General features: G+C 35.4%; 1 protein-coding gene across 10 annotated transcripts in view; it reads left to right on the top strand.

Annotated features, from left to right (window-relative positions):
* Positions 1-16,744, top strand: part of ATRX (ATRX chromatin remodeler) — a 286,342-nt gene that overhangs the window by 183,483 nt on the left and 86,115 nt on the right. For all 10 annotated transcript variants that reach the window (XM_061409663.1, XM_061409658.1, XM_061409661.1 and 7 more), the window contains 5 exons: positions 890-1,065; positions 2,394-2,511; positions 7,480-7,610; positions 9,433-9,521; positions 9,651-9,823. In XM_061409663.1, the coding sequence (XP_061265647.1) occupies positions 890-1,065; positions 2,394-2,511; positions 7,480-7,610; positions 9,433-9,521; positions 9,651-9,823 (687 nt within the window). The remainder of the gene's footprint in view (positions 1-889; positions 1,066-2,393; positions 2,512-7,479; positions 7,611-9,432; positions 9,522-9,650; positions 9,824-16,744) is intronic.

Raw genomic sequence — 16,744 nt, forward strand, 5'->3', positions numbered from 1 at the left:
TTGGAGGATAGTTGTGTTGAATTCATGTCAGGATACAGTTTGCTGAGGCTGAGGATAAATGATGTGAACCCAGAGAAGTGACTTTTGAGTTTCCCTCATTTTCATATGTTTGTGATGACACTAAAGAGGGAACATGAGTTATGCAGCAAATAACAAATTGAAATATTCCACTGTAATCTGTTCTAAATTTTTTTGTTATTTTTATGTTATTTCCATTCTCAGTATTTTTATAGTTAATGTTTTCTGTTTTATTATTTGTAATACTGGTTACTGTTTCACTTTATCTTTCTTTATATTTATCTATACTATATATCTATATTTTATCTTTATTTTGGTCTGTTCCAGTTTTCCCCTTTTTTCTTTCCCCATTTATAGAATGTTGCCCTTTTTCACGTTGTGGTCCTGTACAGCATAGGGCAATTATTTAGGACTTCTTGAACTAAATCAGTTAATTCAAAATTTGATCTAGTAGCTTATTAATTGATTTTATTATTTTGGTTCAGTATCTATGTTGTTTTCACAAGATATGCTTGCTGATCATAAAGTCATAGAATTACAGAGCAGTTGTTTTATACTCAATATGTATTATAAAGACCAGTGAGTTAGAATAAAATGTTCTAGGTGTTGTTTTTCCTAAACATTAATTTCCTAAACAGTCTAGAATTTTGGATTGGGTTTTATTTGAAGTTCTCATCTGGTTTAGGTAATCCAGTTCTAGATCAGACTGATAAACCAGTGTTTAGTCTACACTCAGTTTGGTGTTCTTTCTTTGTATCTTAATTCTAATGCTGCCATGGCAGGCATTTTTGACATGAGCTTTTTGTCAGAGAAATTTTCTCAGTTCTTTTAGCTGTTACTGTTGTTAATGAACTAATATCTTCTTTCTTAGATCATTGCATGGTTAACTTTATCAAAGAAAATTTGCTTGGATCCATTAAGGAATTCAGGAATCGGTTTATAAATCCAATCCAAAATGGTCAGTGTGCAGATTCTACCATGGTAGATGTCAGAGTAATGAAAAAACGAGCTCACATTCTCTATGAAATGTTAGCTGGATGTGTTCAGGTACAAGTACATTCCACAGTAATAATATATTGTTACTTTGTTATACTGTAATCTCAAAATGTTTTCTGAATTTAAACTTGAATTATTTTGTGTTTTCTGTCTCCTTTCAGTAGTTTTACAGTTAAATCTTCTTGCACTCTTTTCCAAAGTTTATTTAGTATTGAACTTTAAAAAAATTGCATTGAGAAGTTTAGAACATACTTGATTAATTCATTTGCTGGATGTATAGCTGTATATGGTTATATGTTAATGTTTAGATTTTTCTCATCCTTATGATAGGGGATATGTAAAAGGACCACAGCTATTATGATAGAAATTTCTGTGCTCACCAGAATTTATAATATAGTATTCCAAACCTCATTTGTTTGAAATGGTTGTAGGAAAGGCACTTATGAATTATGAAAGAAGTAATCCTGAAGAAACAGTTTTATTAATTCCAAGTACATACAATAACTTTAATGGACTAATAGTGTTCTTTACACATAGATCTTCAGTAAACCATTGTTAATGAGTAGATAAGGATATAGAGACTGAGCAAGCAGTTAATAGATCTCAGTTCTTTATTTTTCTTAAGACACCAGCTATTAATGGATATAACAGATGAGATAGGCTGTCCTTTTGACTGACTGTACTCCCGTTATATAAGGTAAAGTCATTCTGTTTGTTCAGGTTACCCACAGGTACTAGCAGGTACTCTTATTTCTGTATTACTGCTACTACCTAGGTGGCATTTTTCTGATTTAGGTAGTTATTTGTATCTATCACATTAGTGTTCTTTCTTTCTTGTTCCTATATTAAGAATGCCTATACATGGCTTGTTTTCTCAATTGGACAAACATTCCCCCTGATGTTATATGTTATCCTCTGGCATGTTTGCACACTTTACCCAAAGGATAACTCAGACTGCATTGGACTTTGATTCATCTGTTTTACTGTATGATTAAAGCAATTCTTTTTGCTAGCACTACCTACTGTATCCCCTCCCCACCTTTTTTTTCTTTTCTTTTTTTCTATATAGAGGAGACCGTTTGAAAACCTAAATTGCTCATTTGGTAGTATGGCCACTTCAATTTAAAACCTGCCTGGTGTGTTGCAGTATCTTTTTACCAGTGAGTCATACTATGTAGTCACATGAAATACATTAACTACAATTAAATGGGATCATTGTGTGATTAAAGAGGGTAATTATATTTAAGTAAATGTTTTCTTATATGTCTGGTACCTTTTATTTGTGTGCACTTTTTAGTTGCAAGCAGTGATGATTCTTAGAGCAGTTAATTCCTGTCATATATTTAACTAATTTTCATTCTGTTTATTATTAATTACAGAGGAAAGATTATACAGCATTAACAAAGTTTTTACCTCCAAAGCATGAGTATGTTTTAGCTGTGAGAATGACTCCTATTCAGTGCAAACTCTATCAGTACTACTTAGATCACTTAACAGGTAACAAATAGACTTAGTTTATTGTTTTTTTCATTCTTAAGACATTCTTTTTCTGAAGAATGCTGTCGTGGTAATTTTACCACATCAGTTGTTCTTTTGCAATTTTGAATTTGTGTAAAATGGTATGTTTATATTATAAAAACAAAAAATATTTCTCATTAAAAAGCTAATATTCTCAAAATAAAATTAAGGAACAAACTAGTGAAAAAATATATAGAATATATCAATAATGCCTTAATTTGTAAAGAGCTTTTATTTCATAAAATATTATGTATTTGACTAAATCCAAAGAAGAAGATACATAAAATTCCAGTGTATTATTAAAAAATATCCAACCACATTAATAAAAGACCTATAAGTCAAACTCATGAAATGGGTTTTTTAGGTATCAAGTTGACAAATGTTGAAGGGAAAGGGGGGCAAAATACAAAGCAGGGCATATATTATGTCCCAGTGTTACAATAAAAATACACAGAAATGCCTAAAATACACAAATATGTTAATAACAGGTTATTTTCTGAGTGATTACATTATGAGGAACTTATACTCTTTTCCATATGCTTTTTTTAATTGTTGTTATTTAAACTTTATTTTTTTTATCTTTGACTATATTGGATCTTAGCTGCGGCATGTAATATCTTTTGTTGCGGCACGTAGGCTTCTCTTCACTTGTGGCATGTGAGTTCCAGAGCATGTGGGCTATATAGTTGCAGCATGATGGCTTTTCTCTAGTTGTGGCATGTGGGCTGAGTTGCCCCACAGCATGTGGGATCTTAGTTCCTGGACCAGGGATTGAACCCATGTCCCCTGCATTGAAGGCAGATCTTAACCACTGGACTACCAGGAAAGTCGCTCTATGTGCTTTTAAAACATACAGCAGATAGATTCTGTTTCATCATCAATAAATTCAGGTGTTTGTATATGTGTTTGTCCAAGGTTGTCACCATTCACAGAGCAAAACGTTAGTTTCTGTTTGGTCTGGAGTGAAATTTTTTACTTGTTCGTCACTTTATTCTGGTACCTTTCCCCAGTTGATGTGCCAGATTTATTTAGGGGCTATAGGTTAGAAGGTACTCTTCAGCCATTTTCGATACAACAAGTGATCAAAGAATAATAGAGAGTGGAGGTTTATACACACACATTACAGTGATGCTTCATATTAGTGGTTAAAATAACACTCTTTGTGACAGATAATTTCTACTTTAGAAAATAGAATAATGATGATGGTCCTCAACAGTTGTTCTACTTTGGGGAAAACAGGTTTCGAATGTTTGTATTTTATAGAGATTTTTTTGCTTTATTTTTAAAACAATTTTCGGACTGATTTTTGAAAGGAGATCATTTCTAATAAGGCACACATTTTCATTTGTATGTTAATCATAGGCTATTAGGTTTATTGTACCATTTGGACTTGAATGACAAAAAATGCAGACATCATTAACTAAATATAGTCATTCCAGTGAGAAAGAGAGGGATGTTGAGACCTCTCAACATCAGAGAGACTTTACTCTCTGAATAATAAAAGGTGCTAAATTTGGTCACTTAATATTTTCTCCAAAATATTTAAAATTTTGTTTCATTGTGGGGAACGTACTGTTTAAAAATATTAAAGAATCAGTTGTGTTTAATAACCAACAGCAAAATGTTAATAGCTCATGTATAGATATTAAAACATACTCTTTCTAAGAGCAGTGCAATATTTAAGATTTAAGGGAGCCTCATTTTTTATGACTTTAATTGATAGGAATAAATATCTAAAGTACTAACTGCTATAGCTTCTTAACTAAGAAAGGTATGGTTGTTAATTTATCTGGTGCCATCAGTCTTTCAGACATGAGAATGTCTTGGAATTTCCCCCCTACTAAATGTGATGTTATTTTCCTTAAAGTAGAATAACCTGAGTTAATAACCCCTTGAAAAAAACTCTCATAAAAGGCCAAATGGATTATATTAAAAGCTGCTTTATCTTGATTCTCATTAGAAACCATCAAAATATTTCTCCCAAAATGTCACCTGTCTCACTTGGAATTAAAATCTTTGATACTTTATTGATTACATAGTCCAAAAATACTTTTGTTTCTTTGACTCTTTTTATATTCAACTTAGCTTTAAGAAGTTCATATAAATTTTTCTTTTAATACTAGCAACAATTTGATGGTAAGTTTAGTAGTAATAATTTATAGTATATTTAATATTTGCAAAATTAAAGTCATAAGAGACTAAATTTAATGAATTTCAAGAAAATTAGTATCTTCTTAATTTTCCTTCATTCTCTAAAAAATACAGTTGGCTCAGACAGTGAAGAATCTGCCTGCAGTGCTAGAGGTGCAGGTTTGATTCCTGGATCAGGAATTTCCCCTGGAAGAGGGCATGACAACCCACTCCAGTATTCTTGCCTGGAGAATTCCATGGACAGAAACCTGGTGGGTTACAGTCCATGGTGTCACAAAGAGTCACACACAACCGAGGAGCTAAAACTTTCACTTTCCATCAAAAGTTTCTATTTACATGTAAGCCTCTGTCTTCAGTAAACACTTTAGATTTTATAAATGTGAATACTTAGTTTTAAAACAGCCTGATTTTTAGCTTAAATTAAAATCCATACATTGTCTTAGGCATGCAGAAATGGAGCACATACAAAAACAGTCTACAGAATGGAAGAAAATATTTGTAAGTCATTTTCCTAAAAGGGATTAATATCCAGAACATATAAAGAACTCTTACAACTGCATGTGCTCATTTGCTTCAGTCATGTCTGACTCTTTGTGACCCTGTGCAGTGTAGCCCACCAGGCTCCTCTGTCCATGGGATTCTCCAGGCAAGTGGGTTGCTTTGCCCTCCTCCAGGGGATCTTCCCGTCCTAGGGATCCAACCTGTGTTGCTTAGGTCTTCTGCATTGGCAGGCGGGTTCTTGCCACTAGCACCACCTGGGAAGCCCCTTACAACCTAACAACAACAAAAAACCAAACAAAGTTCAAAAATGGACATAGGGGTTTTCAATAGACATTTCTCCAAAAAAGATATACAAGTGACTGATAAGCACATTAAAAAATGCTCTACATTATCACTAGTTATTCAAGAAATGCAAATAAAACCAAGAGATGCCACATCACACCCAATAGGATGACTCTCAAATAAAGATAATAAGTGTTGGAAGTGATATGGAGGAATTAGAACACTTGTGTAGGTGCTGTGACAGAAGTGTGGCAATTCCTCAAAGGGTTAAGCAGAGAATTACCATGTGATACAGCAATTGTACTTCTAGGTAAAATTCTACTTTCAAAATAATTGAAAGCAAGAATGCAAAACAGATACTTACCAATTCATGTTTATATAGCAGTATTATTTGTAATAGCCAAAAGCATGGAAGCAATCAAAGTGTCCATCAAGTAATGAATAGATTAACAAAATATGATATATACAAACAATGGAATATTACAATCTTTTAAAGAAATTCTGACGTGAATGGAACTTGAAGACATCATGTTAAGTAAAATAAGTTGGAAACAAAAGGACAAATACTGTGTGATTACATTTAGAATTGACTTGAAGAGTCAGATTCATTTAACAGGTACAGAGTTTTCTGTTAACAATGATGGAAAAAGTTTTAGAAATGGAGAGTGCTGATGGTTGTACAATGTTTTGATTATACTTAATGCCACTGAATTGTACTCTTATAAATAGAGAACAATAAACTCCTATTGTCTTTAAAAATGAATCGATCTATGTACCACACATTACAGGTTGATTCAATGGTTCTAGAGTAGGGCTTAGGCAGCTGCATTTTTATAATTCCTCTGGGTGATTCTGATGTACCCTTTGCCTGAGAAACACTTCTCTAAATGTTGCTCAATATGATTAGCTATCAGGGAAATGTAAATCAAAACCAGAACAAGATACAGGCATACCTTAGCCTCTTTAAGTGTTCAGGTGAAAAGAAGACTCATTTATGTCTTTGTAGAAATAAAAGGATTATAAGGGAATGCTATCAAAAAATTAGATGCCTCATTTTCACAGCAATGATTTCTATCATACACAGTGGCAATACCTCTAATCAGGCAAAACAGCGAGTACTGGATTTTTATGCTTTTTTATTCATATTTCATATCATCACTGAATATACATCTTGTCCCTCATGGAGATGTGAATTTAGATCTTTTAAAACTGTGGACAGAAAAATGTTATTGTTTAAATACTGTTCTTTTAAAAGACCAACTTTGTTCTTTTGTGTTTTACCCCCTTGATAATTTTGTCATCTTAATGAAATGTACATTCATTTCGTTTTTACTTCATTTTTATATAAAAAATATATTGTTGAAGTTTCTCTGGGCAAAATAAATAATTTTTTCAACTTGAAAAACACTTTTTATAAATACTGGGTTTTTGACGTAAGAGTTTTGCTTAAGTACTGTGTACAGAGAGTGGCTTTATCTAAAGCAGGAATTTGTAATCTAGAGCACATGGATAGAATCTAGGACCTGAATAAGAAAATACTGCCTGTTTTCACTAACCTCTATCAAAAATATGGCATTTTTCCAGTTATTAAACCATAGTAGTATTAGTGATAGCTGTGACTTTGTTACCAATAGAAATAAGAAATATTTCTACATATTATTGTTGTTACTCATAAATCAAACTTATTTGCCTTTATCAGTACTTCAGAATTTCAGGCCATTGTTAAACTTACTACTATATTTTGTTATTTAATGCATTAATAAGGTTGCATATCATTATACCACAAGTTTTTTTTTTTTTTAACATTTTGATGATTTCTGTATGTTGGATTTCTTTTGTAATCCTGTTTGTATGTTTTGAAATAGTCTAAAAATGAGGGCCTGTTAGCTTCTCTACAGGGCCAGAGTATTCTGATGCACAGGTAAAGCTAAGGTCCTAATACAGAAACACCTTAGTTGAGCTAGAGAATTCTTATGTCTTAATGTTAGCTTTTTTTTTTTTTCTTTTGATCAGGTGTAGGTAATAGCAGCGAAGGTGGAAGAGGAAAGGCAGGTGCAAAACTTTTCCAAGATTTTCAAATGTTAAGTAGAATCTGGACTCATCCATGGTGTTTGCAGCTGGACTACATTAGTAAAGAAAATAAGGTAAATTAACTAACCTAAAATTAATCAAAAGGTATCTGTAGTAAGTAGAATAACTTTGGAAAAAGGTTGATCTGTATAGACTTACTGTATATTCAGATTTCTTTTTCTTTGTGGTACAGTACTTCAGCCTATTTTATTTCTAGTTAATTACTCTGTGTTTGAATGAATTGTGATTATGGAAGGAGTGTTAAATGTTAATTTTTAAAAAAAATTTAGTGGCATATAGTTGATTTACAATGTTGTGTTACTTTCTGTTGTATAGCAAAGTGAATGAGTTGTACATATATCCACTCTTTTTTAGATTCTATTCCCATATAGGTCATTACTGAGTATTGAGTAGAGTTCTTTCTGCTGTACAGTAGGTCTTTATTATAGTATTGTGTATATGTCAATTCCAATCCCCTATTCCCTTCCTGATGGTAACCATAAGATTGTTTTCTACACCTGTGACTCTATTTCTGTTGCTTAAATAAGTTCACTTGTACCCTTTTTTTAGATTCCACATATAAGCAATATCATACAATATTTGTCCTTCTCTGTTTGACTTCACTCAGAATGATAATCTCTAGGTCCATCCATGTTGCTGCAAATGGCATCATTTCATTTTTTATGGCTGAATAATATCCATTGTATACCACATACTCTTCATCCATTTCTCTGTCAATGGACATTTAGGTTGCTTTCATGTCCTGGCTGTTGTACACTTTTTGAATTACAGTTTTTTTTCAGGTATATTCCCAGGACTGGGATTGCTAGATCATGTGGCAACTCTACTTTTAGTTTTTTAAGGAACCTCCATACTGTTCTCCATACTGACTATTCCAATTTACATTCCCACTAACAAGGCTTCCTTGGTGGCTCAGATAGTAAAGAATCCACCTGCAATATGGGAGACCTGGGTTAGATCCCTGGGTTGGAAAGATCCCTTGGAGGAGGGCATGGCCACCCACTCCAGTTTTCTTGCCTGGAGAATTCCCATGGACAGAGGAACTTGGCAGGCTACAATCCATGAGGTCACAAAGAGTCAGACATGACTGAGCGACTAAGCACACACACACCAACAGTATAAAGGGTTCCCCTTTCTCCACACCCTCTCTAGTATATAGTGTTTATAGAGTTTTGATGATTGTCATTCTGACCAGTGTGACATAGTACCTCATTTTTGTCTCTGGTCTCCTTTGCTTTGCAAAAGCTTTTTAAATTTTAATTAAGTCCCATTTGTTTATTTTTGTTTCTATCTTCATTACTCTCAGAGGTGAGTCAAAAAAGATCTTGCTGCGATTTATGTTAGAGAGTGTTCTGCCTATGTTTTCCTATAAGGGTTTTATATTATCCAGCCTTACGTTTAAGTCTTTAATCCATTTTGAGTTCATTTTTGTGTATGGTGTTAGGGAATGTTCTAATTTCATTTTTACATATAGCTGTCCAGTTTTCCCGGCACCACTTATTAAAGAGACTGCTTTTTTTCAATTGTATATTCTTGTCTCTTCTGTCATAGATTAACATCTTGCATAACCATAGTAAAATAGTCAGAATTAAGAAATTCACATAAGTACTAGTAACTAAACAATGGAGGTTAATTGGATTTCATCAGTTTTTGTATTTACATCCCTTTTCTTTTCCATGAGTCAATCTAAGACTTCACGTTGCATTTATTAGTCATATCTGTGATGTTTCCTTTATTTTTTCTAATATATTATAGTTCTTCAGTTCTTTCTTATCTCATAACAATGAACTTATCCTTAAATGAAATAGACATCATCATTATAATTTCCAGTATAAATTGAAATAAATTCTTAAAATGTTCATTTTTTTTCCCTAGGGATATTTTGATGAAGACAGTATGGATGAATTTATAGCTTCAGATTCCGATGAAACCTCCATGAGTTTAAGCTCTGATGATTATACAAAGTAAATTGAATACTTTTTGTGCCCTGTGTTGACATGTTTAAAATCCCAACTTGCTGATTGTCCTCTAATAATTGGCACTTGTATTTTTCCTGTGTTTCCCTAATCATTTGAATTTGTTCTCTTTTTTAGAAAGAAAAAAGCAAAGGGGAAAAAGGGAAAAAAAGATAGTAGCTCAAGTGGAAGTGGCAGTGACAATGATGTTGAAGTGATTAAAGTATGGAATTCAAGATCTCGAGGAGGTGGTGAAGGAAATGTGGATGAAACAGGAAATAATCCCTCAGTTTCTTTAAAACTGGAAGAAAGTGAGTCTAATAATTCTTACATATATCATGGAACACTGATTTAAAAAATATCATGTCATTGTAAAGTCATGCTTCTTTCCAGTATTAATTATCCTCACCAATGGGCTCAAAGGAATATCTTTCCACAATTGGTAAGCATCTAGGATAATCATATACACATAATAGCAACAAATGTTTAATGAATGCTGAAGTAGAAGCAAACCATTGTGCTCTCTCTGGTATTTAAGAAGAAGGGAAAAAAGAAAAGCTAACATTTATTTATACATATATGCCTAAATCCTATATTATTTTCACTCTATGTGTTAGCTAACTTAATTCTTGAACAGCCTCACAATATTATTATATCTTTATAAATGATTGGTAGAAGAGGATTCAGACCTAGATATATCCTATTTTAAACCCACCATGGTGATTTCACTTAACTACATATAAATAACTGTAAGCATTTCAGGTAATAAACTGTGATTGTCATTCATTTTATACAGTAAAGCTAGTTTTGATGTTTTAGTCTTTTTTCTTCGTAATTCTTCATAATCTATATTTATTGTCTACTTTAGATTTCCCTTGTATCAGGTACAGTTGTGTCATCTACTTCACTTTCTCTTTCTTTCTCTTGTGCATGAGTATAAACTCAGTGAAAGTCTTCCATTGAACTTCCCAGTGGCTTAAGTTCTCTTTACTCGTTTCTACATTTGAAGGATGAGTACTCAGGCTCCACATTCTCCTAGAGCAGTCTGACTAGATGTTTAGAAACTCGAGTGCTAGGAACAGATAGGTGAATATTTAAAATATCTAGAGACACAACAGTATAAATAACTCTAAATATGTGGCATTTGTGAATCATGGAGCAAAGTATAGACCATCTGTGAAGAGAAGGGAGATGTGGCTGCCAGCTCAGTGAATGATCCTATGAACAGACAAGTTTAGCTGGTCTCAGGCCTGCAGCTGAACAAATTTGGTGAATCCCTGATAAACATTTCTTTCTTCATACCTCCTTAGAATAAACAGATGGCAGCCTAACAATAGACCTTGGCTTACTTCTCTGAGAAATCAGGGGAGTAGTATAAATTAAATTACAAAATTTCTTTTCTTCTTATTTTTAAACTTTAGTTAATTTATTTATTTTTGTTGACATTGAGTCTTAGTTGCGGTGCCTGGGCTCTGTAGTTGTGGTGTGCAGGCTTAGTTGCCCTGTGGAACCTAGTTCCCTGATTAGGGCTTGAACCCATGTCCCCTGCACTGGGAGGTAGACCCCCAACCACTGGACCACCAAAGCAGTCCCTCTTTTCTTGTTTTTGTCCCCTGATATCCCATAAAGTCAGCTTAGCAGTGTTCATATTCCAGCTAGATTTAAAGTATACTTAAAGGAATGGTTAACATGTAAGGTAGTGGGAATCTCCTGCTGTTTTCTCCTCTGGTCTCCTGATCTGCATTTCACTTAAATTTTCCTTAGTCTCTCATCTCATAATTAGAAATAAATAGCTCATAGTTTATGTGTTCCTGGGATTGATTTTTCCTAAAATACTCTTGTTGAAGTTTTTCATGTAACTTACTGTTAAGAGACAGAGAAGGCAATGGCACCCCACTCCAGTACTCTTGCTTGGAAAATCCCATGGACGGTGGAGCCTGGTAGGCTGCAGTCCATGGGGTCGCGAAGAGTCGGACATGACTGAGCAACTTCACTTTCACTTTTTGCTTTCCTGCATTGGAGAAGGAAATGGCAACCCACTCCATTGTTCTTGCCTGGAGAATCCCAGGGACGGGGGAGCCTGGTGGGCTGCCGTCTATGGGGTCGCACAGAGTCAGACACGACTGAAGTGACTTAGCAGCAGCATGGTTAAGAGAAAAGAGAATAGACTAACCAGTATGTTTCATACTGTGCTCCAAATGGGTTGCATAAAAGTATGTTGATGTATATTTCCCTTTGTCAGTTAGAAGTACAGATGGGGTCTAATGCAGCTGGGTTGCTTTCAGAAATGAGGAGCTTCTTCCACTTTTCCTGTTGTGCAATTATAAGTATTAGGTTGGTACAAACATAATTAATAGTTTCAGACAGTGAATTTTAAATCATTATAACAAGGCTCAAACATATTTTTATTAATCAAAATAGGAACCATTAAAATCAATGCAGTTTTGCCAACGAGAAATAACGTTTGCTTATTCCTGTAACATAAAAATCCATGCTTCAGTGTTCGACGATCTCTTGGAAAGCATTTTCTGCCTCCTGCTGGTTATGGAAACATTTTCCCTGGGCAAAGTTGTTGAGATACTGGAAGAAGTAGTAGTCTCTTGGCAAGAGGTCAGGTGAATGTGGTGGATGAGAGAAAAACCTCATAGCCCAGTTCATTCAACTTTTGAAGCATTGGTTGTGCGATGTGCGGTCGAGCATTGTCATGGAGAAGAATTGGGTCATTTCTGTTAATGCTGCCTGTAAGCATTGCAGGTTTTGGTGCATGTCATAGATTTGCTGAGCATACTTCATAGGTGTAAATGGTTTCTTTGGTATTCAGAAGGCTGTAGTGGATCAGATGGGCAGTAGACTGCCAATCAGTAATCATGACATTTTTTTGGTGCAAGTTTGACTTTGGGAAGTGCTTTGGAGCTATTTCTTGGTCCAGCTGCTGAGCTGGTCATTGTCAGTTGTCATATAAAATCCAGTTTTTGTCACATATCACAATCTGTTTAATTAATGGTTTGTTGTCGTTGCATAGAATAAGAGAAGATGACACTTCAAAACGATTTTTTTTGATTTTCTGTCAGCTCAGGAGGCACCCACTTATCTTTTTCACCTTTCCAATTTGCTTCAAATGATGAATGACCATAGAATGGTAGACAGTGAGTTCTTTGGCAACTTTTTAAATAGTTGAAAGAGGATTGGCTTCAGTGATCCACTCAGTTGTTCCTTGTCAACTTCTAATGGCCAGCCACAGTGCTCATCTTCAAGGCTCTCGTCTCATTTGCAAAACTTCTTGAACCACCACTGTACTATACATTCATTATCAGTTCCTGAGCCAGATGTGTTGTTGATGTTGTGAGTTGTCTCCACTGCTTTATGACTCATTTTGAACTCAAATAAGAAAATCGCTTGAATTTGCTTTTTGTCTAATATCATTTCCCTAGTCTAAAATAAATGTAAAATAGTAAGTCATAACTCACTAGCAAAAAAGCATAAAGCAAGAAATGCACATTGAAGTGATGACCACATTTATTTAGAATGTATTCCAGTATCAAAAAGCAATTTTCAACAATGCAAAAACTGTAATTACTTTTGCACCAACCTAATACTATCATTTGCCGTATTTGCTGAAATATGGAAAAGACTATAAAGAACTGGAGCAAAGAGTAGGTTGCTACATGTTATGAACATAAATGTAGACAGGTGCGGGGAGCTTACCTTCGAAAGTCCCTGTTCGGGCGCCACCTGCCGGGGACCAGCCCCGGCTGATCCAGGGTATTCGAAGGAGAGACGGCGTAGGCGAAGATCAGGAGACAATTGCTTAATTAAATGTTAATTAAGGATATAAAGAGTAATAGAATGAGGATAGCTCAGTGAGGAAATTTAGTGGAGAAAAGCGGTTGAAATAAGGATAGCTCAGTAGGAAAATTCAGTGAAGAAAAGAGGCTGAATAAAATTCCAAAGCAGGGAATTAATGTCACCTACGAAGGCCGCAGGCGTCCTCCCGTTCTCCCGAAGGAGAGGAGACACTAAGGCCTCCCCGGTCGGATCTTAGAAGCCCAGGCAAAATTAGTAGGCTTGACAAGCTTCCCTGCCTCAGAGGAAAAATTCAGCCAGAAGGTGAAAGAAAGAACGACATGGGGAGACCAAATTCCGGTGAACAAAAGGACATACTTTATTTTCCAAAGCAGTTTTATACCTTAAGTTGTGCATAGAGGATAATGGGGGAAGGGGTAGAGGCATGCAAAGACAGCAGTTCCTGATCCTTATCGAAGTCAGGCTTTCAAACTTATCATATGCAAAAGTTTAGGTGATTTACATCATCTTCTGGCCAGGAAGCCTGTTAACATTTTAAGAAACTTATTTTTCTCTAAAGGTGATTATTCTAAAGTCAGGCGCCAGCCTCCAAAAGCATTGGAGAAAGTTGCATTCCTATAGGGCAAAGGTGAGGTGGGCTCAATCAAGAAAAGAATTAACTCAAGGGTCCAAGATTACAAACATTGAGGCAACTGCTTACATTTCTATACACCCATTATATCAATCAATACACCGCCAAGGACACAGTAGGTAAGGGATATGGAGACTTAGCAGCAAACATTGGCCCAACAAGTGAAAAACCCTTCACCAATACAATTTCTAATCAATCTTTTAACTACTCAAAGGAATCTGTGTTTAGACAGTTTAGAACATCTCCTGCCTCTCACAGTTGGGAGGCTCTGAACAATCACATGTTGCTGGAAAAAACCTATTCAGGCAGGCTAGAGGACTTCCAAAGGAGTTTGTAGGTTGAAACACTGTCACACCCAAGAATTATTAACTGGAGCTGTAAGCTAACTCTTTTTTCAGAGAGCGGTAGTGGGGGACAGCCCCCCGTAAAGTCAGAGGTGTAGGTGAAAGCACAAAGCAGAAAGTAGGCAGACTCTGGTTTTGGGGGTAGATTGCTCGAGAATTTCCAGGGAGACTCCTGAGGCTTGATCCCGCCTTTGCGTATGCCAAGCCTCCTTCCTCATGACCTTTGCCAGAGGCGGAGCTCGCTCCCCGCAGACAGGGAAAGCTGTGGGTTCCAAATGACGAACTTCACCTATTCCTCTAGTGTGTAGCTCTCTGTGGTCAAATAAAAGTCATTCATATATGGATGTATTTCATTTATTGCAGCTCTCTGCATGTATAGTTGATCAGAAACATTTTTTAGAACAAATAGATGATAAAAATCCGTTTTTGTTCTTTAGATCTAGATCTATATAAGGCTGAATAGATCACAGCATATGGTCATATATACCGGTATATATTATTTATTTATTGTCCATGCTTTGTGACTTGCAGGATCTTAGTTTCTAGACCAGGGATCCAACCTGGGCCCTGGCACTGAAAGTGCCAAGTCCTCACCACTGGACTGCCAGGAAATTTCTCCCCAAAATCACTTTCTTATAGTAAATGTAAAACCTGAATTAGAAGTATTAAGGAACCAACATGTTGCACCTCGAAATGGAAATGGATACTATTAATAAATAAGTAGATGGTTGTAACTGAGCTATCATTTTTCACTACATATTTCACTTTCTTTTAAAGAATTGATATCTAATTGATTTGCATTAGCTTTCTGGTCTTTTTGAGAAACAGGATCTTGAATAAGTCATTTAAGTTTACCTTACAGCATCTACAGCTTTGTGTTTTAGTTTAGTATCATATTAGGTAGTTTGTAAGGATGAAATGACTGTATATAAACTACTTCAGAATATTTGATTCATTACTATTTCACAGCAAGCATACCTTGTTTTATTGTACTTCACAGATACTGTGTTTTTCACAAAATGAAGTTTGGTGGCAACTCTATGTTGAGCACATCTATTGGTACCATTTTTCCAATAATATTTGTTCACTTTGTATCTGTGTGTCACAATTTGGTAATTCTCACAATATTGCAAACTCTTTTGTTACTATTATGTTTGTTATAGTGCTCTGTGATCAGTGATCTTTGATGTTACGATTGTAATTGTTTTGGGGAGCCATGAGCCGCACCCAGGTAAGATAGGCAACTTAATTGGTAAATATTGTGCTGTTCAGGTTCTGACTGATCTACCAAATGGCCTTTCCCCTGTGTCTCTCCCTCTCCTCAGGTCTCCCTATCCACTAAAACACAAAGTATTGAAATCAGGCCAATTAATAACCCTACAATGGCCTCTAAATGTTCAAGTAAAAGAAAGACTCATTTGTGTCTTACTTTAAATAAAAAGCTAGAGATGATTACGTTTAATGAGAAAGACATGTCGAAAGCCAAGATAAGCCGAAACTAGGCCTCTAGCACCAAACAGCTAGTAGCCAGGTTGTAAATTCAAATGCAAAGTTCTTGAAGGAAATTAAAAGTGCTACTCCACTGAACACATGAATGATAAGAAAGTGAAACAGGCTAATTGCTGATATGGAGAAAGTTGTAGTGGTCTGGATAGAAGATCAAACCAGCCATAACACTCTCTTAAGCTAAAAAGCCTAATCCAGGGCATGACGCTAACTCTCTTCATTTGTAAGAAGTGTGAGAAAGGCAAGGAAGCTGCAGCAAAAAACTTTGGAGCTAGCAGAGGCTGGTTCAGAGGTTTAAGGAAAGAAGCCATCTGCATAACATAACAGGACAAGTTGAAGCAGCAAGTGGTGATGTAGAAACTGCAGCAAGTCATTCAGAGGATCTAGCGAAGATAATTTATGAAGTGGCTGCACTAAACAATAGGCTTTCAGTGGAGACAAAATGGTATTCTATTGGAAGAAGATGCCACCTAAGGCTTTCATAGCTAGAGAGGAGAACTGGATGTCCAGCTTCAAAGCACCAAAGAACAGGCTGACTTTTATTAGGAGCTAATGCAGCTGGTAACTTCAAGTTGAAGACAGTACATTCTGAAAATCTTAGGCCCCTTAAGACTTTTGCTAAACCTACTCTGCCTGTGTTCTATAAATGGAACAAAACCTGCATAACCTCACATCTGTTTACAGCATCATTTACTGAGTATTTTAAGCTCACTGTTGAGACCAACTGGTCAGAAAAAAAGATTACTCTGAAAATATTACTGCTCTTGGTCACCCAGGAGCTCTGATGGAGATGTACAATGAGATTAATGTTGTTTTCAAGCCTGCTAACACAGCATTCTTTCTGTAGCCCATTGACCAGGGAATCATTTTGACTCTCAAGTCTTATTATTTAAGGAGTACCCTTTGTAAGTCTATAACTACCATAGATAGTGATTCCTCTGATGGAT

The sequence above is a fragment of the Bos javanicus genome, chromosome X (genome assembly GCF_032452875.1).
Source record: "Bos javanicus breed banteng chromosome X, ARS-OSU_banteng_1.0, whole genome shotgun sequence".
Taxonomy (NCBI): Eukaryota; Metazoa; Chordata; class Mammalia; order Artiodactyla; family Bovidae; genus Bos; species Bos javanicus.